The following is a 27,186-nucleotide window of genomic DNA, read 5'->3' as shown; positions in this document are numbered from 1 at the left end:
TCAGCAATTTATTGAGGTCCTAAGCAACTCAGTGAGATCCTGTTTCTAAATAAAATACAAAAAGGACTGGGGATGTGGCTCAGTGGTTAAGTGCCCCTGGGTTTAATCCCTAGTATAAAAAAAAAAATTACTGATGAATTATAAAGTATACAATTTTTTAAAAAGATTTTTACCATCTCTGAAATATGGATCTTAAACTCCATGATTTAAAAAAAAAAAAAGAAACCACCGTCTTAATTGGAAACAATTTTTCTTATGGCATAGAACGTGGAGATGAGGCTTAAAACTGAAGTGCTTTGTGTTATATGATAAGCAGTTAAGAAAAGCTCTTATAGGTAGGGTGCAGCTGAATTGTAAGGCACTTGCCTACCATGCATGAGGCCCTGGGTTCAAGCCCAGCACTGCCAAAAAGAGAAAAAAAAAAGAAGAAGAAGAAAAGCACTTTAAAGGCACCTGCAGAGTAAACTGGGAAGGAAAACTCTTGCTAGCTTGATAGAAAGAGATTGTCTTATATAAAGTTGGAATTAAGTAGGTGTGACCTTCTCAGGAAGAGAGTTTTGAGGATGAGCTAAAGAATTTTTATGAGACTTTGGAGTTTTAGTGTGGTGTCCGTAAGAATTTGAAAATCATTGATGGTGTGATTCCTTGTGACCTTATTACTAAAAGGGGCTATTATTAACTTTTCATCTTCTGTATTAATGGCTTATAATTGCGGAGCTATTCTTTCTTTAGCACCGAAATCCTATAGGAAAATGCTTTTTGGTGACACAGTATACTAGTTCACACTTCTTTGAATTGAAGATACCACTTTCCTTTTTTTTTTTTCTTCAGTGCTGGGAATCAAACCAAGGCCTTTTATGCACTAGGCAGGTGTTCTACCACTCAGCTACATCCGCAGCCTTATTTATATTCTTTTCACATGTTAGATGAAGAATGAAAGAAATTTAATTGAAAAGAATTCTAATTGTTGATTATATAATGCTTTTTCTTCTCTCTCTTTTTTTGTTTTGTTTGTTTTTAACCACGTTACCACTGTAAAGTGATGTTTTACCTTTTTTGTGTGGTATCAGGGATGGGATTGAACTCAGGGGCACTCGACCACTGAGCAACATCCCCAGGCCTATTTTATTTAGAGACAGGGTCTCACTGAGTTGGGTTGTACCTTGCTTTTTGCTGAGGCTGGCTTTGAACTTGAGATCCTCCTATCTTAGTGTCCCAAGCCACTGGGATTACAGGTATGCGCCACCACGCCTGGCTGGTGTTTCACCATTGTGCTACATCCTCAGTCTTCTTTTTGAGACTGAGTCTCACTAAGGTTGGTAAGGTTATCCTCAAATTTGTGGTCCTCCTGCTTCAGCCTCCAAGTCACTGGGATTATAGGAGTGAGCCACTGCACTTGACCTTTTTCTTTGTTTTTATAACTAAAGGATATTTGTTAGCTTTCTTAACTTTATTTCTTGGATCTTCCATTTCCAGCAGTATCTGGTTCAGAATCAGCAGAAATTAAGGCTCAAATAAATTGAATTGTCAAATCTTTCTCTCTCTCTCTCTCTCTCTCTGTCTCTCTCTCTCTCACCAAGGATTGAACTCAGGGGCACTTGACCACTGAGTCACATCACCAGCCTTATTTTGTATTTTTATTTAGAGACAGGGTCCACTGAGTTGCTTAGCCCCTTACTTTTTGCTGAGGCTGGATTTGAACTTATGATCTTCCTGCCTCAGTCTTCCTGAGCTGTTGAGGTCACATGTCATAGTCAGAAAAATCACAGTATTTTATACCCAAAGGTATTTTAGATTTACTTAAATCTACATACTTAATTTTTTTTTTCATGCAACTGAGAAGTTGGGAATAGGCCAGTTTCTCCTATTTAACTAGAATTTCACATATTTTAAATATAGGTGTTTTCCATGTAGTTTTGTTTTAGAGATTCTGCTGCTCAACAATAGGGGAGTTTTAAAAGAACTGATTAGAAAATACTTAGGCACAGTATTAGGGACTTTGACATTTCAATGTCATCATTAAAATTTTATCTGTATTTTTCAGGTGATTAAATTTGTGAGTAGTTGTTATCAACGTTCTGAATTGGTTTTATGGTGCCTCAGTAGGTTCTGGGTTTTATCCAGAGTGTGGCTTTTATTAATTGAAACTCCTTTTATTGTTCCTGTAACTTTCCTGTAATGCATGGTCTACAAGTTGTTTGGTACATACAACTCTGAATTTTAAAACTGCTGTCTGTTGGGTAATAAGTATGTAAAGGAGCCGTGAAAATATACAGAAGCAGAACAAATATTAAGAAGTAGATCTGTTGGGTGTGGTGGCACACGCCTATAGTCTCAGCAGCTCTGGAAGGTGAGGCTGAAGCAGAAGGGTTGCAAGTTTGAATCCAGCCTCAGCAATTTAGCAACAACTGTCTTAAAAGAGCAGGGGATGATCTCTAGCAGTCAGAGAAATGCAAATCAAAACCACCCTAAGATACCACCTCACTCCAGTAAGATTGGCAGCCATTTTGAAGTCAAACAACAACAAGTGCTGGCAAGGATGTGGGGAAAAGGGTACACTTGTACATTGCTGGTGGGACTGCAAATTGGTGCAGCCAATTTGGAAAGCAGTATGGAGATTTCTTGGACAGCTGAGAATGGAACCACCATTTGACCCAGCTATTCCCCTTCTCGGTCTATTCCCTAAAGACCTAAAAAGAGCATGCTACAGGGACACTGCTACATCGATGTTCATAGCAGCACAATTCACAATAGCAAGACTGTGGAACCAACCTAGATGCCCTTCAATAGACGAATGGATAAAAAAATGTGGCATTTATACACAATGGAGTATTACTCTGCATTAAAAAATGACAAAATCATAGAATTTGCAGGGAAATGGATGGCATTAGAGCAGATTATGCTAAGTGAAGCTAGCCAATCCCTAAAAAACAAATGCCAAATGTCTTCTTTGATATAAGGAGAGTAACTAAGAACAGAGTAGGGACGAAGAGCATGAGAAGAAGATTAACATTAAACAGGGATGAGAGATGGGAGGGAAAGGGTGAGAGAAGGGAAATTGCATGGAAATGGAAGGAGACCCTCAGGGTTATACAAAATTACATACAAGAGGAAGTGAGGGGAAAGGGAAAAATAATACAAGGGGGAGAAATGAATTACAGTAGAGGGGGTAGAGAGAGAAGAGGGGAGGGGGGATAGTAGAGGATAGGAAAGGCAGCAGAATACAACAGACACTAGTATGGCAATATGTAAATCAATGGATGTGTAACTGATGTGATTCTGCAATCTGTATACGGGGTAAAAATGGGAGTTCATAACCCACTTGAATCAAAGTGTGAAATATGATATATCAAGAACTACGTAATGTTTTGAACAACCAACAATAAAAATTAAAAAAAAAAAAAAAAAAAAGAGCAGGGGATGTGTCTCATGTGATTAAGCACCCCAGGGGTTTAATCCTTAGTACTGCCTTCTATCCCTGCCCCGAAAAAGGAGTAAATCTGCACAAAAGTTTTTCAACCTGCCACTAAAATGTAAGTTTTTACCAGTAGGGCTAGTGTTTTATTCAGTGCAATATCCCCCACATCTAAAACAGGGTCTATTCCTTGTATTGAATGAATGATTGAGCCATTCAAAAATAGAGCACTAAATAAACAAATAAATAAATGTTTCAAAACCTAGCTTTGTTTCAAAAATGAACAGTTACTAATGGCAAACCTCTTATCTTTCACCTGATAAGGAGCTGGAGAGTATCTTGGTGTTGTTGAATTGCTTATCAAAATATGACAGTAGGGGGCTGGGGTTGTAGCTCAGTGGTAGAGTCCTTTGAGGCATTGGGTTCAGTTCTCAGCACCACATATAAATAAATGAATAAAATAAAGGTCCTTCACCATCTAAAAATGTATTTAAAAAATATAACAGTAGTGATTATACATGCAAATGTGGTTGTAAGTTCTATGTCGAAGGAACAGTTGAGCTAGAGCCAGTCCAATACATGCAAATATGAGAAATTAACTTATAGATTCTCTAGGCTTAAATAATTCTTCCCCCAAAATAATTGTTTTGGGATACCTTGATATTACTTAACAGATTTCTTGGCATTAATCAAGATTTTTGGCTTGATTTTTTTTTTTTTTTTTAATTTGTATTACAACCTTTTTTTTTTAGAAATTACTTATAGGTAACATGCTAAATAACCCAGGTCTTGCCACATTTGGCTTTGAAGTATATTGTGTCCTCTTAAGCAGATTTGTTGTGTTTAATTTTTTTCTATCTGTTACAAAAATATGCCTTCTTTAACAACTATCCTTATTTTTAATTTATTCATTTTTGGGGTACCAGGGATTGAACCCAGGAGCACTCGGCCACTGAGCCACAGTCCCAGCCCTATTTTGTATTTTATTTAGAGACAGAGTCTCACTGAGTTATTTAGCACCTCACTTTTGCTGAGGCTGGCTTTGAACTCAGAATCCTCCTATCTTTGCCTCCCAAGCCTCTGGGATTATAGGCATGCAATACTTCACCCAGCCCCTTCAACAAGTAGTTTTAGAGACTGCCCAACCAAAAATGCTTTTGGTGTCTAGGAAGTTAGAAGTACATTAAAAGCTTCCCAATGAATAATTCAGGCTTTACTATTAAACTTTTAAAACCAAGTCCTGAGTAATTTAGAGTGTTTTTAGCAAATAGGCACATGAATACTATGAACTATTCAGTCTGAAGTAGTATGTTCTTTATTGTTTTGTGTGGGTTTTTTTGATACTGGAGTTTGAATTTATACACTTTTACCACTGAGTTTCATCCCTAGCTCTTGGTTTTTGTTTTGTTTTTTTTTAATTTAAATTTTTAGTTGTAATGGACACAGTACCTTTATTTATTTTTTTATGTGGTGCTGAGGATCAAACCAGTGCCTCATATGTGCTAGCAAGTGCTCTACCACTGAGCTGCAGCTGCAGCCCCAGCCCACATCCTCAACTCTTTTTATTTTTTATTTTGAGACAGTGTCTCATTAAGTAATCAAGGCTATCCTCAAATTTGTAATCCTCCTGCTTCAGCCTCTTGAGTCCCTGGGATTATAGATATGTGCCACTGCATCCAGCTATTTCTTTTTATTTTTAAGGTGTAGATGGACACAACACAGTGCCTTTTATTTTTATGTGGTGCTGAAGATACCACCCGGGCTCTACCACCCGGGATCTTCCGATAAGCCACAATCCCAGCCCCGCATCCGGCTATTTCTATGCCCTCCCAAGTAACCCTTTTCTGTCATTCTGAATAATCTTATATCATTCATTTTATATAGTTAAAATAATATACTTGAGGCTTATGGAAGTGACCCACAGGCATACAGTTTTGTTTTGATTTAGTCTTTGTCTGTGGTTAAGTTTGGTCAGCAGGTCTGTTAAATGAATTAATGGTAGTGTTAATGTCTTCTCTCCCAAATTGAATCACAATTAGCTATTTTAAAATTCTTATTCTATATTATGAAGTCAATCAGAGAGGAATCATTTTTAACTCATTTAATAAAAATTTTACCTGGACATGGTGGCATATACCTATAAAAAAATCCCGGCTACTCAGGAAGCTGAGGTGGATTTTAAGTTTGAAACCCTCCTTAGCAGTTTAGTGAGAATTTGTCTTAAAATGAAAAAAGTTAAGTAAAGAGGACTGGGAATGTATCTCAGTGGTAAAGCACTTCTGAGTTTAATCCCCAATCTCAGAAAAGTGTTTGTTTTTTCAAACATAAAAGTAGAGAGTTGTATAATGAACTTACATGTACTCATCATACATCTTCATTAAACACTTATGGTCTACCTTATTTAATTTTTTTTGAAATATTGATTTTTTAGTTGTAGTTGCACACAATACCTTTATTTTATTTATTTATTTTTATGTGGTGCTGAGGATTGAACCCAGGGCCTTGCATGTGCTAGGCGAGTGCTCTACTGCTGAGCCACAACCCCAGCCCCATCCGTATTTAATTTATAATCACTTTTATTCTCTTTCTTTTGCAAATCTGAAATCTTTGACCTATTATTTAGATTGGCTGTTGATACGTGGTAGCAGTGACCAATTACTCCGAACAAAGCAGGAGGTCTGGAAGTCTTGTTGAAGACTTGTTGAAGCACATTGATTTTCATAGTCTTGTATTTATTTAATCTATTTCATGATCGTGTTTATTCTGAACAGTGATTCTCAATAAATGCTTATTACCTAAAAATAGGAACTATTCTTCAGTTTTCCCTGAACCCCTAGTTTTGTTTTATTTTTGAGTCAGAGTCTCACTAAATTGACCAGGCTGGCTTTGAGCTAGTTATCCTCCTGCCTTAGGCTCCTGAGTAGATGGGATTAGAGGGCTTGTGCTCTCTAGATCTTTTTTAAGAGATTTTTCCAGTTTTATAAATTGCCCTTTAACAAGTCTGTGGAAACTAATGTGTTCTCTGAGGTAATTTATTAAAAAGGGAGGATGGAGTTATAAATGTGTCATTTGGAAGATATAGGATCCTGAACACAGAGCAAACACATGGTAATAAACAAGATCTTGGGACAAAAATAAAGTTGTGTACAGGTAGTTAACCACAAACACCAAGCACATTTACAAATTCTCCATCTTTAGGAATATTTTGTGAAATGTAATGAGTGCAGGAAGCAAAACCAGATGACTTAGTAAAATCCTTTTTAGTTTGACGATCCTTACTCATTAAGGAATCTTTTAAAAGGATTTAGTGTTTTGCTCCGACATACAGAATTAAAGCATTTTGGAAATGTGTTATCCTTTAAGCTTTTTTCTTTCATAGAATAAAAAATAAAGGTATATATTCAAATAATATAATCTGTAAAATTTCTTAGATGTGTTAAATTTTTCCCTCTTACTGTAATAGTATTGGAATGATGAAATTTATTGGAGTTAAGCAGAGGAAGAAATAGAAAGGGGTGAGAAGTATCTGATCAATGAATGCTGAATGGAGAAAGTTAAGGAGAATTCACTACTGTTTTTAGAAAAAAATACTTTTGCAGTATTAGGGGTTGAACCCCTGAGTGTTTTACCACTGAGGTACGTCCTCAGTCCTTTTTATATTTAATTTTGAGACAGGATCATATTAAGTTGATGAGGCTGGCCTCAAACTTGTGATTTTCTTGCCTTTGCCTGCCAGGTAGCTGGGGATACACACATGGGCTACCGAACCCTGCTCCCTGAATCTTGCTCAGAAATGTTATTTTTTATTTTTTTAAAAATATTTTTATGTATTTTTTTGTTGTAGGTGAACACACAGTATATTTATTTATTTTTATGTGGTGCTGAGGATCGAACTCAGTGCCTCACACATGCCACATGAGCGCTTTACCACTAAGCTATAGCCTCAGCCAGAAATGTTATTTTTTAAATCATCAGCAAATAAAAACCAACATGAGCCAGTTGTGGTGGTACACACCTGTCATCAGTGGCTTGGGAGACTGAGATAGGAGTATCGCAAATTCAAAGACAGCCTCAACAACTTAGGCCCCTCGCAAGTTAGTGAGACCCTGTTTTTAAATACAAAAAGGGAAGGGGATATGGCTCAGTGGTTAAGCTCCCCTGGATTCAATTCCCGATACCAAAAAATACCCCAAAATAAAAATCCTCAATGTGAGCAGGGTGCCATGGAGCACGCCTGTATTCCCAGCTACACTGGAGGCTAAGGCAGTTTGAGACCAACAAAAATATAAAAAGGTCAGGGAATATGGCTCAGTAGTAGAGTGCCTTGCTTGGATTTAATACCTGGTCTGTCTGTCTGTCTCTCTCTCTCTCTCTCTCTCACACACACACACACAAAGAATGACTTTAAAAAATTAGTAATTTTAAATATAAAATTTAAAAGTTTTCCTTAAAGAAGTGATTTGTTTTTTCATCTGAGAGTTGTATTGATTGCTAAGACCAGCATTCATTCATTAACAAGTACTTACTGAGTACTTATTATGTGCCATGGGTTATGCTAGGTGTAGGGATATTAAAGTAGACATGGTTTCTGCTTCAGAGGTGGGAATGTAAATTCAAATGCAGGAGCCACACCACCCAGTGTAAGAAATAATGTGGGGCTGGGGTTGTGGTTCAGTGGTAGAGCACTTGCCTAGCATGTGTGAGGTCCTGGGTTTGATGGCGTGTGCCACCGAGCATGGCCTCAGCCATTTTCATTGTGAGTCAGGTTCTTTCTGAGTTGCCCGGCTGGCCTCAAAGTGTGGTCCTTCTGCTTCAGCCTCCTGAGTATCTGGGATTAGAGGTGTATGTTACTCTTCCTGGTGATAATATAATCTTTGTGGGGCAATTCCTCTTATATATTTTTTCTAGTTATTTTTGTCCCGGGTCAGAAATGGATTTCAAAGTCTTTCCAGCTATATTCTTTAAAATATAGTGCTCTACCACTGAGCTACAGCCCCAGCCCACATCCCCAGCTCTTTTTATTTTTTATTTTGAGATAGTGTCTCGCTAAGTTGCCAAGGCTATCCTCAAATTTGTAATCCTTCTGCCTCAGCTGCTGGGGAGATTGAGTGAGGAAGATTGCAAGTTCATGGCCAACCCGGGCAACTTAATGAGATCCATCCTGTCTCAAAAGAAAAAGTAAAAAGGGTGGGGGATATAGCTCAGTGGTAGAATGCCCCTGGGTTCAACCCCAGTACCAAGAAAAAAAGATGGATAGATAGACAGCAAGTAGTAGATGGATGGATTCACATGTTAAGATAAGTTGGTCCGGGCATGGTGGTGCATGCCTGTAATCCCAGCTACTAGGGAGGCTTAGGTAAGAGGATCAAGAGATCAAAGCCAGCCTCAGCAAAAGCAAGGTGCTAAGCAACTCAGCGAGACCTTGTCTCTAAATAAAATATAAAATAGGGCTGGGGATGTGGCTCAGTTGCCAAGTGCCCCTGAGTTCAATCCCCAGAACCCCCCCTCTGCAAAAAAAAAAAAAAAAAAAAACACCTAAGCCTACGCTGACTTGGAATTTGTGTTCCTCCAGCCTTAGCCTCCTGACTAATAGGAACAACAGGTGTGTGCCACTGCCCAGCTTAAGTTACATGTTATAGCGAGTTTATGCCAATATTCATAAGCATTCTTCCTTACCCTCTCCTCCAGTATAATCTACTTTGACCTTGTGGGTCCTGCTGCGCCTTCCAGGTACTTTCAGTATTTCAGCTGTTGATGAATTGACCTATGGATATCAGACTCCATGTTTGGTTTTATGGTGCTGTGGATCAAAGCTTATGCTTGCTAGGCAAACACTCTACCACTGAGCCTCATCCCCAGCCCAGATTTCATGTTTTTATGTAATTTTTTTTAAAACCATTTATTTTTTAGTTTTTTTAGGTGGACACAATATCTTTATTTTTACGTGGTGCCGAGAATCGAACCTAGTGCCTCACGCATGCTAGGCGAGCGCACTACCACTTAAGCCACATCCCCAGCCCCATTTTATGTAATTTTTTTAATGAGAGTATCTTAGAAAAATGCATGCTATAACTCAAGGAGAAAAATATAAAACTTTCTGCTTGGAAAACATTTGGATAAAGATCGCCTATAGTGAATGTGGACATATCTGTACTATACCAGACACTGCTACTTTGCTTTCTTGCAGTTTTGTCAAAGTCAGCATGTCCAAAACAAGACATTTTCCTTAACAAATCAATCCTCCCATTTGCTTCAGTTAGTTCTCTTTAGTGGCAACATTGTTTTCATGCTTGAAACCTTGAAAAAAACATCCTTTTTTCCTCTCCATACTTCATTTCTTCTTAGTTAAAAATCGTTGATTGTCACTATTATTGAGAGAATGTTGAGTTACACTAAGAATCTGATCAGATTTATAATTTGCTATCAATAGTTACATGACCTCTCTGAGCCTTCATTTTCAATATCTCTAGGAAGGTAGCATTGGAATTGATGATTTCAGAGATCCCTCTCATCTTTAAAATTCTTTTGTTTTTCTTTAGCACTGTAGTTTAGCTCCATCACCTCCTTTCTTTTTCCTCTTCTAATTTGATCCAGTGGCATTATTCCTGGGTGGTGGTAATATACGTTCTCGCCCTTGGTCTCTTTGTTCTCGTCAACCCATCCAGTAGTGTGAATGCTTCTAAAACATAGATTTTATTACGTCATATTTTTTCCAAGTAGTTAAGCATTTTTACTTATTTGTTTACAGAGTAAATTTTATCATTGGCTCATTTTCAGATTCTTTACTAATATAGTCAGAGGTTGCAAACAGATGGCCTATAGGCCAGAATAATCCTATATCTTGTTTTTCGACATTATTATCCCTTATCTCTATTAATAACCATCTGGTTTCATATAAATTACTGCTGTTCATCTTCCAGATAGGAAAAAAAATATTTTCCTTAAAACATTTGCTCAGGCTATTTCCTGTCTTTTTCTATGTAAATCATCTTTACTTTTCCTAGAAATCTTCCATATACATGGATGCAAAATAGTAGCCCCCTGTTATAAATTCCTTTACAATGGAAGTATTAGGAAGTATGTAAAGTTATGAGCCAAGAAAATATGCTCTTTTTAAAAAAATCATTTATTTGTTTTTTGCATACATGACAATATGGAATGCATTACGCTCATTATTACCCATTACAGCACAAGTTTTTGTAACTCTGTATATAAAGCATGTTCACGCCAAATTATGCCATATACAAGTACTTTTTGCATTACAATTCTTAATACACACATATAAAATATGTTCTTAACATAATGCATCTATGATAATGTATGATATTGTATAGCAAAATATGGAGTGCCTTGTGTGGTGGGTTAGCTCTTTTATGGGTCTTGGGGATATAACAGTGATCAAGAAAGACTTCCTCATCAAGCTTATATCCCAGTGTAGTCAATCAGCAAAAGTAAGTATTTGACAAAGTGCATAAACATTGTATCCATACAGCAATCTTGAAGTACTTGAGAAAAGAAGTTCAGAATGAGTGAGTGAGTAAGTATAGTATTACCTATCAGGTTCTGAAAGAGGTAAAAGCTGGTTTTCTGACTTGATCCAGTGCCCCTTCTGTATTTCATTCCTTACGATATGGTACTCAAGTACAAGAGATACTCAAGTACAAGAGGATAAACTATAAAATATGAATGTTTCCTATTGTACCTCATCCCTGTTCCCAGTCCTAGATTTACAAACAATTTAGTGTACCTATTTTGCATTCCCTTCTGTGCATTCACAAGTGTGTGTTTTAACAAATGGCATTTATATTTTTTTTTCACTTGTAATGTCATTTAGAGATTTCCATGTCAGTTGCCAACATTTAAAAAAATGCCTACCTAATATTTTATAATATGGTCTTCCTGCATATTATAATTATTATTATTTTTAAATTCCTTTTAGTTGTTGATAGACTTTTATTTATTTATGTATGGTGCTGAGAATCAAACCCAGTGCCTCACACATGCCAGGCAAGTGTGCTACCGCTGAGCTCTAGCCCTCTGCATATTATTTTAACCAGTGACTATCAATACATTAATAATTTTTATTTCTGTTTTTTTGTATACAATATGGCAATAAAATCCTTTTGTACTTCTTTGTGTACATTTATAGCTAGTGCCTTAATGTCTTGTTCTTTCTTCATTGAGAATGTAAATTCCTTGGTAGCAACATTTTTTATGTTCCCTATTGTTTTGTAACTCTGCTCAGGATCTGTATCATACAAATGAGCATATGTAATATAGCAAAGCAATTTTTTTCTCTTTAGTTATACATGACAGTAGAATCTATTTTGATATATTTATATAAGTATGGAATATATCTTATTTTAATTAGGATCTCAGTCTTGTGCATGTACACAATGATGAAATTCACTGTGGTGTATTTATATATGTACACAGGAAAGTTATGTCAGATTCATTCCACTCTTTCCTATTCCTTTCTCCCCTCCCTTCCCTTCATTCCCCTTTGTCTAATCCAGTGAACTTTTGTTCACCCCCTCACCCACCCTTTATTGTGGGTTAGCATCTACATATCAGAGAAAACATATGAACTTTGTTTTTTTGGGATTGGCCTATTTCACTTAGCATGATAGTCTCCAGATCCGTTTATTTGCTGGTGAATATCATTAAATAATTCTTATTTATGGCTGAGTAATATTCCATTGTGTATATGTACCACAATTTCTTTATCCATTTGTCTGTTGGTGGGCATCTAGGTTGGCTCCATGGCTTAGCTATTGCAAATCATGATGCTATAAACATTGATGTGGCTGTGTCACTAAAATATGCTGATTTTAATTCCTTTGGGTATATATGGAAGAATGGGATAACTGGGTCAAATGGTGGTTCCATTCTTAGTTTTTTGAGGAATATCTACACTGCTTTCCAGGAAGGCTGCATTAATTTGCAGTCTCACCAACAGTGTACGAGTGTACCTTTTCCCCCATATCCTTGCTAACATTTATCGTCACTTTTATTCTTGAGAATTGCCATTCTGATCAGATTGAAGTGAAATGTCAGTTTTAATTTGCATTTTTCTAATTACTAGAGATATTGAACATTTTTTTTCATATATTTGTATATGATTTTTTTTTTTTTTTTGGTTGGACTGGAAATTGAACCAAGGGCCTTGTGCAAGCAAGGCAAAGTGAGGCAAGCACTCCACCAACGGAGTACTTTATACCTAGTGTTTTATTGTCTTGCCCCCTGAGTTCAATCCCCAGCTCCAACTCTATTTCTTTTGAGAATTGTCTTTTTAGTTCCTTTGTCCGTTTTTTGATTGGGTTATTTTTGTTTATTTTGTTTGGTTTTGGTGTTAAGCTTTTTGAGTTCTTTGTTTATCCTGAAAATTAATGCCTTCTTATCTGAGGTGCTGGTGGCAAATTTTCTCCCATTCTGTAGTCTCTCTTCTTCATGCTCTTGATTGTTTTCTTTGCTAGAAAGCAAATGTTTTTACAATTACTTGCAACTGCTACCTATCTAGTTTATATCACTGATCTGTTCATTAACAGACTACTGCCATTAATTTACACTTGGTCGTCCTCTCAAATGTATAAACCAGTGTTTTGATTTGCTCTGCTATAATATCATTTTTATTTATTGGTTTTGGTGTGTAATTTTCACATGCTTCTGTTTCAATTAAATTGTTTTCCTCTAAAATTAAAAAGTTTCATTGATCCCTGCCCCCCCAAGCCATTTTAAGATTGATATATCATCTGTCATTTCATCAACCAGTACCCAAAAGTTCAAACAAACCAACCTTGGGGCAGTGTGTATTTCTGAATCACAAAAATGCCATTTTATTATATGTCTTTGCCACCTTAACAAGAATTATAGCTCTCTCTTTTTGGTGTTGAGGATAAAACTAGGGGCACTTTATCACTGACCTATATTCCAGCCCTTTTAATTTTTTATTTTGAGACAGGGTCTTGGTAAGTAGCTATGGCTGGTCTCAAACTTGTGATTCTTCCTGACTCAGACTCCATAGTAGCTTACATTATCTTCTGGAATATCTTTTTTTTAATGGTCACATAATATATCATTGTATTCCATGAAGTCAAACTCAAATTTGAGAGGCTCATAATGTTTCTCTTTTGTAAATCAAAAACAGCATTGTTGGGATTGAGGCTATGGCTCAGAGGTAGTGCACTTGCCTGGCATGTGTGAGGCACTGGGTTTGATTCTCAGCACTGTATATAAATAAATAAAGGTCTATCAACAACTAAAAAAAATTTTTTTAAAAATTGTTAAACTTAATGTTGTCTGTTTGCCTTTGTGTACTCTTTCATTGTTTCCTTAAATTCTTAGAATTCTGTAGTCCAATCAGGTTCATTTAATAGTCATGGGCAACATGGGCTGTGCAAAACCTGGTCTGCTATGCAGTAGAGATAAATAGAAAAGAAAAAAGAAAAAAAGACCATTCCCCCCCCGCCCCCCATGAAACTTAGAGTACATTTGAGGAGATAAAACTCACTTTCAGAAATTAAAAAGATAACGGTGGTGCACGCCTGTAACCCCAGCGGCTCGGTAGGCTGAGGCAGGAGGATCACGAGTTCAAAGCCAGACTCGGCAAAAGCTGAACTCAGTGAGACCCTGTCTCTAAACAAAATACAAGATAGGGCTGGGAATGTGGCTCAGTGGCTGAGTGCCCCTGAGTTCAATCCTCAGTACCCCATCCCCCCCCAAAAAAGATAAAAATAACACTTAAAATAATCAACTTTATTAAACAGAAAGCAGCATAGAATGCAGGGGTTTTAAGAGAAGTTACTAGGATGAAGTAGAGTTATTTGTCTAAGACCTCTTCATGCTCTTGATTGTTTTCTTTGCTGAGAAAGGAGGAATGGATTTGAAATGGAGAAGGCCAAATAAAGAACTGAATTCAGTTAAAAATAAGCATCATTTTTACCATTTACAATTTAACACAAAGTCTGTTAATTAAAATACTAAGAATAGAGCCAGGTGCAGTGGTAACACCTATTATTCTAGTGACTGGGGTCTGGGGGTGCTGAGGCAGAAGGATTGCAAGTTGGAGGCCAGCCTTGGCAATTTGGTGAGATTGTGTCACACAGTAAAAACAGGGCTGGGCTTGTAGCTCAGTGGTGGGAGTGCCCCAGGATTCAGTCCCAGACACTACCAAAATAAATGAATGCATACATAACATACATACCAAGAATAAACTTTTGGAAATAATCTAATTAAAAGTGTCTGGGCTGGGGTTGCGGCTTAGCGATAGAACACTAGCATAGCATGCAAGGCCCTGAGTTCAATCCTCAGCACCACATAAAAATAAGTAAATATAATAAAGGAATTGTTTTCAACCGCAACTAAAAAATATCTTAAAAAGTGAATTGTTCAAATTTTTAAAATTAAAAATCTTACGGTTTTTGTCATAAATAGATATTTAAAATCCACAAAACTTGTTAAACATTTTTTTCAGTATTTAAGAGAAGCAGATGCAGTAGAAGCAGCAAATGTCTGAGACCTTGGTGTTGGAAGCATGTTGCACTGTTACTGATGCAGTCAGGATTGATCTGGCAGAGAAGTAGAGGCTCTGAAGGATTGGAATAGTTGATCTTGGGGGGGGGGTTCTATCAAGGTTCCCTCTGTGGTGACTATTTTAATTAGATGACTGGGATCATGAAGAATGTTCAAATCATACTTTCCCTTGTACTCACTTTTATAGTGGCAGATAGTTGTGGAGGGTTCTTGGGGCTTCTTTGTTTTTAGAATTTTAAACTCCTCTGATTAGTTGTGTTGGTATGGACAGAGTAATATAGCTGATGGGTGTTTAGAATTCCGAAACTCTACTTTGGTACACTTACTGCTCTGCTAGGTCCCTGAAGAGGTGAGTTAAGCACAGAAGATATTCCAGACCAAAAAGTCTTCTTTAGTAGATTCTTGTTCGTAGAGTTTAGGCCCCCAAGCTACTGTGGATAGCCAGACTAGACTAAAAAGTTGCAAGATCAGTTGGCTAAAGTTAGTAATAAGCCCAAATAATCCACCTCTTAGAAGAGAGGAATACAGAGAACAGAGAGGGCTAGTTCTAAACACTTAAGGAAAGGAGTCCAAGGAGGCTAAGATACCCTCCTTTCCTACCTGAAGCTCAGACCAGTTTTGTCCTGGGATGTTTCTTCACCATCTTCACTTGTTAGTAAGCCTGTGGCCCTCTGTCAGATTCTCTGTCCTCTTACTAGGTTGATTCATTCAGCAGGGTTTTTTTGTGGTGCTGGGGATTGAACCCAGGGCCTCGTGCGTGTCAGACAGGCACTTTACCAACTGAGCTATATCCCCAGCCCCAGCAGATATTTTTAAAGGATTTCTGTGCCTGGTTAAAGGTACATAGTAGATAAGGCAGATAAGAATCCTTGTGGAACTCACGTTCCAGTGAGTTAATAATAATTTTTCCATGCCTATACGTTCCTCTAAGGCAGACCCCTCACCTCTACTTTCATCAAAAATTTTAGCCTACTACAGTGGAAATAATTATGTTTTTTTAATTTGTTTTGTTTTTGGATGACATAATTGCTTTTGTTCTTTTGGTTGGTTGTGTGTTGTAGAATCTAACATTAAAAACAGGTGTTTTAAACACAGAAAAGTTGTTATTTTTGTGTTTTTTTTCTTGAGAACAAATTGAGAAATAGAGTCAGGGGATAAAGATAATTTATAAAAGGGAGCTTTGGATGTCTGCTGTGCAGATCTTTTTCTTATGGCATGGGAGATGAATATTATTGAAAAATACTTAAAACAATTTAGTACTAAAATATTGGAGCCTGCCTGGCAAAGTGGAAGAAATGTTAGATGAAGAATTGGTCTAACCGGGTGTACTAATAATACCCTCAAGCAGGTCATTTTTCCTGTGCAGGGGATGGGAATGAAAGTAGATCGGTGAGTGGTTGTCAGCACTACACACTATAAACACCTGGGTGGGTTTTGCAATTCAGTCTTCAAGTGATAGGGCTTGGGCCTGTTTCTAAAAACCATCAATGTGAGGTGAATGCTTTCCAGGTACAGGTTGAGAACCACATCTGACTGTGACATCTTTTTTGTTTTATGAAATGTGATACAGCATCCTGTGAACAACTATAGCTTGTGAAAATACGTAACATGTAAAGGGCATTGTTGGAGAAATTAATTTAAACTGCTGACTTATATTACAAACATTGACAACTTTCTTTTGCCATTAGATCTTTAATTTCTATTTTATTTTCTGAGATCTTGTTTTTATTTATTTATTTATTTTTGGAAGATGGACACAATACCTTTAGGTTATTTTTATGTGGTACTGAGGATCGAACTAATGCCTTACACATGCTAGGCTGGCACTCTACCACTGAGCTACACCACAGCCCCTGGGAGTTTTTTTTTTTAAGAGTTTTTAACTTTTTCTTAGTAATATTGTTAATTTTAATTTCTACATATCCACTGGCCGCTTCAGTTGCTGCTTATTGTCACTGGGAAAGTCCTCAGTATGTTAAATTGTAGACATTGGGGCCTGAAAAAATTTCTGCATGTTCAGTATAGCATTTTATGATGAAGGCTTTTGTAATTGTCATGAGAAGTCTTTATTACTTCTTGTCCCCGTTCCCCCTCCTTAAGTACCAGTGATTGAACTCAAGGGCACTTGACCACTGAGCCACATCCCCAGCCCTATTTTGTATTTTATTTAGAAAAAGGGTCTCTAGTTGCTTAGCGTCTTGCCATTGCTGAGGCTGGCTTTGAACTTGTGATCCTCCTGCCTCAGCCTCCTGAGCGGTTGGGATTACAGGCGTGCTTCCCCATCTTTATTACTTCTTATGTAATTAAGAACTGAGTGTAAGGCTAGGGTTGTAGCTTAGTGATAGAGTGCTCGCCTTGCATGTGGAAGGCACTGGGTTCGATCTTTAGCGCCACATAAAAAATAAAATAAAGGTATTGTGTTCATCTCCAACTAAAAAAATATTGCAAAAAAAAAGGACTGAGGAGTGTAATAAGGTTTTACATAAAAACAGTTTTTTAAAAGTAGTTGTAAAATTCTAGAGTTGGGGAAAGATTAAATGCTACCTGGTTGAGGTTTTTCCTCAATTATACTAGATAAATGATTTCAAAACTGCAGGCTTGTTCCATCTTTAACACCAAGAGTTTAAAAAAAACCTCTCTATAGTCCCTTTGGACCATAATAAAACAAATTTTTGCCTCTTAATCAGAAATTCTTCCATTGATTGATGATTAGCTTCACATTTTGATTTTTCTCTTCTCTAATTACTTCTTTTACCTGGCTTTTTTGCATGGCTTGGTTTTGAGACATTTGGTCAATCTATTCATATCCCTTTTGAAGTACATTAGTGTACAGAATAATTTTTGGAAGTTAAGAGTTTTGCTTCTTTGTGTGTGGGTTGGAATTGAACTTGGGGGTACTCAACCACTGAGCCACATTCCCAGCCCTGTTTTGTGTGGTTTTTGTGGGGGTGAGGGGGAGTACTGGAATTGAACTTGGGGGCACTCCATCACTGAGCCACATCCCCATCCCTATTTTGTATTTTATTTAGAGACAGGGTTTCACTGAGTTGCTTAGCGCTTCATTTTTGCTGAGGCTGGCTTTGAACTTGACATTCTCCTGCCTCAGCTCCTGAGCTGCTGGGATTACAGGTGTGCACCACCATGCCTGGCAGGGTTTTCTTTTAAAACAAGCCTTCAGTAGAGATTCCTCATTTGACTCACACTATATCCTTTCAAAATTAGTTTTAGTTCACATTGGTATATTTCAGTCATGCCATACTTTTTAACTAGTTATTTTTGTCTAATACTCTATTCATATCTAGTTACTTGTAAATTTTTCTCTTAGTCATAGAAATGTATGAATTCAATTTATTTAATTTAAATTTAATTGGCCTATTCTTTTGAATTTTGATCCAGTGAATTCACTGTCCTTTTTAGTTGGAATATTGCACAAAATTGATCACGTTCTCTGTTTTACACATGTCCAGATTTTTGGCAAAAATGTTAAGTAGGCAGTGTCATTTCTAGATTCCATTTGTAAAGCTAAGGCTCAGGCCTGTATGCTGTAGATACCTGTTACCAGAAACTTCCCGATGATTGATATTACCATATTTCTTTTAAAAAGAGTTAAAAGGTTTATTTGCCTTCTATGAATGTTTTCTCTGATATGTGGATGCTAACACATAATAAAGGGGCACACAAATTGGAATGAAGGGAAGGGTCCAGGAAGCTTGGGAATGGGAAAGATAGTAGATGTATCAGACATACTTTCCTATGTTTATATATGAATACACAACCAGTATAACTCCACATTATGTTCAACCACAAGAATGGCAAGTTATACTCCATGTACATATAATATGTCAAAATACATTATACTGTCATGTACAAAAAGAATAATTAAAAAGATTTATTTGCCTTCTAAATATTTTGTAAAATTTGAAATTCTTTTGGGTTTTCTAAGTCAATTTGCTTTCACTCTTTACTGAATTTGCTGAGGCTGGCTTTGAACTTGTGATCCTCCTGCCTCAGCCTCCTGAGCGGTTGGGATTACAGGCGTGCTTCCCCATCTTTATTACTTCTTATGTAATTAAGAACTGAGTGTTAATTATCACAGATTTAGTGCCATTTATTTTTGCAAAAAAAGTGGGGTAAAATTATTACGAAGTTTCTTTTTTTTAAATTGTGTTGGTATTGCTTAAAAATAATTTATTATTCATGGGCTGGGGTTGTGGCTCAGTGGTAGAGCACTTGCCTAGCATGTATGAGGCACTGGGTTTGATTCTCAGTACCACATATAAATACAAGTATATATAAAGGTCCATCAACAACTTAAAAAAAAAAGGCAACTCAGTGAGACCTTGTCTCTAAATAAAAATTCAAAACAGGGGGTGGGGATGTGGCTCAAGTGGTATCGCGCTCACCTGGCATGCGTCCGGCCCAGGGTTCGATCCTCAGCACCACATACAAACAAAGATGTTGTGTCCTCCGATAACTAAAAAATAAATATTAAAAAATTTCTCTCTCTCTCTCTCTCTTTAAAAAAAAATTCAAAACAGGTTTGGGGATGTGACTCAGTGGTTGAGTGCCCCAGTTCAATCACCGGTAACCCCCACACCCCCCACACTCCCCACCGCCCCCTCAGAAGAAAAAAGTAATCAGAAGTTAAAAATGCACTTAGCACACCTAAACCACTGAACTTTTCTGCTTAGCCAAGCCCACTTTAAACATGCTTAGAATACTTAATATCTGCCTAGAGTTGGGCAAAAAAATCATATAACACAGAGCCTATTTTATAATAAAATCTTGAATATTTCAATAATTTATTCATTTTTTGCAATACTAGGGATTGAGATCAGGGTTACTCTACCCAGCCCTTCCTTCCTTCCTTCCTTCCATCCTTCCTGACAGGATCTTACTATGTCAATGAGGCTAGCCTTGAAATTATGATCCTTTTGCCTCAGTGATTTGTATACTTTTCTATACATGTTATATTTCTATAAAACTTATCAAAAGGTGTGAATAGTACTGTTTTAAAACCTATGTGTCTATTCACAGTGTAATTTTTTTGTTTGTTTGTTTGTTTGGTTTTGGTGGGATGGGTACCAGGGATTGAACTCAGGGGCACATCTCAGCCCTATTTTGTATCTTTATTTAGAGACGGTCTCGCTGAGTTGCTTAGGGTCCCGCTTTTTCTGAGGCTGGCTTTGAACTCTTGATCCTCCTGCTTCAGACTCCTCCTGAGCCGCTGGGATTACAGGCGTGCACCACCAAGCTGGCTCCTTTGAAGTTTTTTTTAATTAACAGTCCAGAGACTGAGACATTTCTGGAGGTGGGGGTTACATACCTCCAATTGGAAAAAATCTCTTGCTTTTATGTGTGTGTGTATACACACTGGGGATTGAACCTAGGAGTGCTTAACCACTATGTCACATCTCCAGTCCTTTTAAAAAATTTTTTTTATTTGGACACAGGGTCTTGCTAAGTTGCTAAGACTGTCTTTGAATTTGGGATCCTCCTGTCTCAACCTCCCATTAATCACGGATGTATTTATCTTTGCATTTTACCCATTTTTTCCCCAAAAGGATTTTATCAAATTCTTATCAGCTGTCCACATACATGTAAAAATGGATAGATTTTTATTGATTTTTGTCTCCGGTATAAGAAAAGCCTCTGGTTTTAAATAATGAAAATTGGAAATTTACACAGAGGAGGATTCTAGGTCAATAAGACTATTTTATTTCCCTGATAGATACTTGTGCACTTACACTGGGTCTTACTAATGAATTATGTCTTCATGAGTTTACATGGAGTTTTGTCTAGGATCTATAAGAAGTTAACAGTCTCTGTGTGTGTATTGGGGGCGGGGGGCGGTACTGAGGATTGAACCCAGGGTCAGTCTTTTTTTTTTTAAGGAATTTTTATTTGACAAACAGAATGCTCTTCAAAGAACAGTGACCCCCCAGGCTGGGACTGTGGCTCAGTTGTAAAGCACTTGCCTAGCACGTGTAAGGCACTGGGTTCGATCATCAGCACCACATTAAAAAAAAAAAAAATTGACCCTAATTCAGCAGTTTGGTTTACATAATCTTTCAGTTTTGTTTTAAATTAACTTTGAATATCCTTCTGTTATGGGAGTAAATGAAATATGCTATAATATAGGAGCTTGAAACTTTAAGATTCTGAAAAGCTTTTTCTTACAGATATGTTCATAAGTTTAAAAATGTTCACTCTTTCGTTTGTAGCCAGAATTGGTGCAGTTCATTCGTTCCTTTGTTCCTTCCTTCGTTCCTTCCTTCGTTCCTTCCTTCCTTCCTTCCTTCCAAAATCTTTTCTTATTTTTAGTTGGACAGAATGCCTTGATTTTATTTATTTAAATTTACGTGGTGCTGAGGATCGAACCCAGGGCCTTACATGTGCTAGGTGAACGCTCTACCCCTGAGCCACAACCCCAGCCCATTGCAGTTTCTTTGTAATACCAAGTTTTATACTTGTCTGTGAAATGTTGTAATTTGAAGATCCATAAGTAACGAAGCATACGTAAGGCTTAATGTATATTTAGAAGAGAATTGTAGTGATGAAGTGAATTTGTGAAAAAATGTTTTCTATTTCAATATTCTCTTTTTTTTTCCTCTCCCCTAGAGAATGGATCTTGGAGAATGTCTGAAAGTCCATGACCTGGCTTTAAGAGCAGATTATGAAATTGCATCCAAAGAACAGGACTTTTTCTTTGAACTTGATGTATGTGATTTTGCTTTAATGGATTATATTGTCTTTTGCAGCAAAATATCTTGAATATGAATCATTATCTTTAATAAGATAAACTCAGCTAATTATTTTTATATCATATCCGTTTTGCTTTTTATACATATGTATATATACATATATAAAGACAGTATTTTAGTGTAAAACTAATAGAAGAAATAGGTATGCGAATGGGTTCCAGATGTAACTTGCATATTGTTTCTCGCTTTATCTATTTATTTATGTATTTAATATGCAGAGCAAGGGCTCCAACTCAGGGAGTCACTATATGCTAGGCACTTGCTCTACACTGAGCTATCTTCCTAGCCTGTAATGTTACTTTTATATGAGAATTACTTGTCTAAAAATAGGGAAACTAAAAATTTTTTTTGCATTTTTGTGAGACATATCACTTAGCATTAAATAAAGCATATTGATGAGCTCATTTTATGGTTCCTTTTTCTTACTGGGGCTTGAACCCAGTGTACTTTACCTCTGACCTACATCCCCAGGCCATTTTTTATTTTGAGACAGGATCTTGCTAAATTGTAGAGGCTGACCTCTAACTTGTGAATCCTCTGCTTTTAGCCTACCTAGTTGCTGGGACTAAGCCCTGCTTTGTATTTCCTTTATTAGTGAACTAACAGTATACAACTTTTTTTTTTTTTTTTAGCTAATCTTGAATGTTGGCCATTTCTCATTGATTTGTTCTGTTTGCATTTTATGAAAATTTTTTCTCACATATTCCAAGTATTTTTTCCTGTTTTACATTTCTTTGGTGGTTTTTGGTTCTGCATATTTTTTAGTTGTCTAATTTATCAGTTTTCAAAAAAATCTATTAGATTAATTTGAAAGGCCTTCCCTATGCTGAGGTGAAAAGAGCCCTTTTTCCCTAGTACTCTTAAATCCTTGCTCCATCTCGAATTTATTTGCTCTTTTAGAATTTATTCTACTTAGTATGTTTAGCTCCTAGTAACTGTTTAATTGACCCAACACTTATTTGTTGGTTGGTCTTTCTTTTCTCTTACTGCTTTAGGATCTACCCTCTTTTTTTTTTTTTTTTTTTTAATTGGGGCACTGGGTACCAGGGATTGAATTCAGGAGCACTCAACCACTGAGTTACATCCCTAGCTCTTTTAGAGACAGAGTCTCACTGAGTTGTTCAGCACCTTTTTTGCTGAGGCTGGCTTTGAACTTGGGATGCTCCTGCCTAAGCCTTCTGACCCACTGGGATTACAGGCGTGTGTCACAGTGCCTGAATTACTTTTATCTTGTCATAAGAAAATTCACATAGATTTCCATTACCATTTAAAAGATAAAGTTGACATTAAAAGAATTAAATAGCTATCTCTGTATCATCCCAGTTAGAAGAAACTTTTGAAATCATCCTTATTTCTTTGAAGAAGAATTTCATTTTTGTCCCTGTTCACTTTGAAGAAATTCTTGGGTTATCAGACTATTTGGGGGATTCCAGTATGTGCAGAATGACATTGTTAAAATTTTCCAATGGTTCGTTTTTTGAAAAGTTTTTTTTTTTTTCCTGATTGTAACATTTTCATTGTGGGAATTAAAAAAAAAAAAAAAACAGAAAACAAGCAAAAATCATGAAATATTGAGAAATTATTATTGTTAACATTTTAACAATGTTAAACCTCATTTTGTATATGGTTATCTTTCAATTTTTTTCTATGCTGCTTTGTTTCATAAATGTGGGATCTTATTGCATATTATATTGGTAACTTGCCTTTTATTTGTAAGTGAATCTAGAAGTGTTCTATGTCTTTAAGTATCCTATAAAAACTTTTTTAATGAAGGAAGACCAAATTTAGAATATTTATAGCTTTTTAATGCTCTAACAATGTAAAGAATGTGTTTGAATATTTATCTCTACATATTTTTGTTAATTTCTTAGAATAAAATTTTGGAAGTAAAACTACTAAGGGGATATTTTAAAGTTTTTTTTCCCCTATTTTTTTTTATTGGTGCATTATAGCTGTGCATTCCAATGGGATTCTTTGTTACCATATTTGCACATGCACAGAATATGACCATATAATTTGGCCAATGTCAGTCCCCAGTATTTCCCCCTTTCTTCGCTTCATCTTTCCCCTGGACCCTTAAAGGGTTTTCTTTATATATATATATATATATATATATATATATATATATATATATATATATATATATATAGAAAGTTTTACTTACCACAGCTTTTTTTTTTTTTTTAAGAGGGAGAGAGAATTTTAATATCTATTTTTTAGTTTTCGGTGAAAAACATCTTTGTTTGTATGTGGTGCTGAGGATTGAACCTGGGCCGCACGCATGCCAGGCGAGCGCGCTACCGCTTGGCCACATCCCCAGCCCTAACCACAACTTCTTGTTCAATTCTGGTGCTGAGAATCGAACCCAGTTCCTTACACATGCTGGGCAAGTGTGCTTCCATTGAGCCAAAGCCCCAGCCCCTTAAAGGGTTTTCAGTAAGAAAAATCACAGTGCCTTTTTATAAAGGCTGCATTGGTTTGTGCTTTCTTCAATAGAGTATGAAAGTGGAGGATTTTTTTAAATAGCATTATCTTTCCTGTAATAATAATAATTATTATTATTTAAATATGTCTAATTGTAGATGGACTCAATACCTTTATTTTATTTATTTATTTTTTTGTGTGGTGCTGAGGATCGAACCCAGTGCCTCACACAAGCAATGCAAGCGCTGTGATACTGAACTACAACCCCAGCCCCATCTTTCTGGAATTATTTATGTTTACTCTTTGCCAGTTTGGTGGAAGACAAATAATATTTGGGATTTACGATTGAAACTGCTTTTATTATTTTTTAAGATTTCCATTGTTTCTACTTATTAACATTTTAAAAACAAAGTATAGTTTTTAAATAAAGGTATTTCTGAATAAAATTAACTTTCTGGCAGTAATTATTTTTTAATTAAACATTTTAGGCCATGGATCACCTGCAGTCATTCATTGCAGATTGCGATAGAAGAACAGAAGTGGCTAAAAAAAGATTAGCAGAAACTCAAGAAGAGATTAGTGCTGAAGTGGCAGCAAAGGTAAGATTTCAGTCCTTTCATTAGTACAAAGTGTAGTTTCAACCCACTATTCATTTGTTTTACCTTTGTATTTTAAAATAATTAAATTTGTCGAGATTGCAAAGACATACACAAGGAATTCAATGTATTTTTTCTCTTGCCTTCCCCAGTCTTAAAATCTTACACAATTATAGTATATCAAAGAAATGGACCTTGGTTCAATTCTTACATTTCAATCATATTTAACCACTTTCACATGTTTTCGTGTATGCATGTGTGTATATGTAGCTCTGCAGTTTTATCATATATAAACTTGTGCATCCATTATCACAACTAAGATACTTAACTATATTAACATCACTATAAGACTTCCTTATAATTGGGCACCGTGGTGCTCCATGTAATCCTAGCAACTCTTTTTTTTTAAAGAGTGAGAGAGAATTTTTTAATATTTATTTTTTAGTTTTCGGTGAAAAACCTCTTTGTTTGTATGTGGTGCTGAGGATCGAACCCGGGCCGCACGCATGCCAGGCAAGCGTGCTACTGCTTGAGCCACATCCCCAGCCCCATCCTAGCAACTCTTGAGGCCAAGGCAGGAGGATCATAAGTTCAAAGCCAGTCTCAACAACTTAGCTAGGCCCTAAGCAACTTAGTGAGACTTTGTCTCAAAATAAAACATAAAAAAGGGCTAGGTATGTGTTTCAGTGGTTAAGTGCCCCTGGGTTTGTTTCCCCATTACCTCCCTACCCCCCAAAAAACCCAAACATTTCTTTATAATTCTCTGTATAACACACCCATATCATTCCAATCCATAACATTTAGCAATCGCTAAACTATTCTTCATCTCTATAATTAGTTATTTCATGAATATTAAATGAATGAAATTGTGCACTAGGTATCTTTTTTGAGATTGGTTTTTTCACTAACCACAATTTCCTTACAGTTCATCCACATTTTGTACATCAGTAGTTCATTTATTTTTATTTTTGAGTAGAAGAATTCCACGGTATGGTTATACCGCAGTTGAATCATTCACACATTGAGGAACGTTAAGGTTGTTTTCACTTACTGGCTAATACCAGCAGATCTGAAGTACCCATCTGCATATAGATATTTGTGTAGAAACAAGTTTTCATTTACTTGGAATAAATTAACTAAGAATGCAATTACTGGGTCATAATGTAAATCCATGTTTAGTTTTTTGTTTTGTTCGCAGGGGGGAATTAAACTCAGGGGTACTTGACCTCTCAGTCCTATTTTTGTATTTTATTTAGAGATAGTAAGTATCTCACTGAGTTGCTTAGCACCTCACTTTTGCTGAGGCTGGCTTTGAACTCAAAATCCTCCTGCCTCAGCCTTCTGAGCTGCTGGGATTATCGGCATGCGCCACAGTGCCTGGCCCATGTTTAGTTTTTGAAAAAACTGCCAAATTTGTTTTAGAGTGAGTGTACAATTTTACTTTTCTGCTACCAAGTGTGAATGCTGTAGTTTCTTTACATCTATTCCAGCATTTGATGATGTCATCATATTTCATTTTATCTGTTATGAGAGTAATGTAGTGGTTTTTTGTGGTTTCAATTTGCATTTACCTAATGACTAATGATGAGGTTTTTTTTTTTTTCAGGTGTATGCTTGCCATCTGCATGCACTCTTCATTCAGTAAATGTGTTGTTTTATTCTTTTGCCCATTTTCTCATAGGATTGCTAGGTGTTTTTTTTTTCCCCTTAGTTGTCGATGGACCTTTATTTTTTATTTTATCTATTTATATGTGGTGTTGAGAATCAACCCCAGTGTCTTACATGTGCTCTTCCATTGAGCAACAACCCCAGCCCAATTGCTAGTTTTTTTAATGTTGCGTTTTGATTGTTCTTCATGTTTTGCCTAACTTGTTAATTTTTTTCATTGTTCTTTTTAGTTATACATGACAGTATTGACTCATTACTTTAAAAACACACAACAAGTTGGGAGAAAGGATAATGATACCCAGTGAATCTATCACTGAATTTCAAAGCGATCGGTTTTCTGTTATTGTTTCATTGTTGTAAATTCTAGGTGTCACATCATTTTGTCTCTTTATAAAACAACCACAATATCACATCCATTAATCCTTTAATCCTATCTGATATCCAAATATGTTTCTTTTTTCCTGTGAGTCAGTTTGTAATAATCAGAATCTAAACAAGGTCCTATATATTGCATTTGGATGATTTGATAACTTAATATTTTACAACATAAATTTTGTACCATTCTGTATAATCCATTGCCTTTTACCAAAATGCAGTTCAAGAGTGTTCCTAAGGTAAAGTTCATATGACAGGATTCATATATAGTGTTTGGATAGTATGTGCAAAGGGAAATAGATTCCCTTGTGTGAAAAAAGGTTTACTTTCAGCTGGCCTTTTAAGCAGAGTTCTCTAAAGATAAGGAACTATTAAGATGGCCATCCTGAGCCGGGAGTGGTTGCATGCACTT

General features: G+C 36.4%; 1 protein-coding gene across 8 annotated transcripts in view; it reads left to right on the top strand.

Moving 5' to 3' along the window:
- Luc7l2 (LUC7 like 2, pre-mRNA splicing factor) overlaps window positions 1-27,186 on the top strand; it is a 70,237-nt gene that overhangs the window by 18,516 nt on the left and 24,535 nt on the right. For all 8 annotated transcript variants that reach the window (XM_027952132.3, XM_027952129.2, XM_071611763.1 and 5 more), the window contains 2 exons: window positions 21,569-21,667; window positions 24,624-24,734. In XM_027952132.3, the coding sequence (XP_027807933.1) occupies window positions 21,569-21,667; window positions 24,624-24,734 (210 nt within the window). The remainder of the gene's footprint in view (window positions 1-21,568; window positions 21,668-24,623; window positions 24,735-27,186) is intronic.

This window comes from Marmota flaviventris, chromosome 1 (assembly GCF_047511675.1).
Source record: "Marmota flaviventris isolate mMarFla1 chromosome 1, mMarFla1.hap1, whole genome shotgun sequence".
NCBI classification, from domain to species: Eukaryota; Metazoa; Chordata; class Mammalia; order Rodentia; family Sciuridae; genus Marmota; species Marmota flaviventris.
The sequence above is the reverse complement of the archived record's forward strand: the minus strand, read 5'-3'. Positions and strand labels throughout refer to the sequence as shown.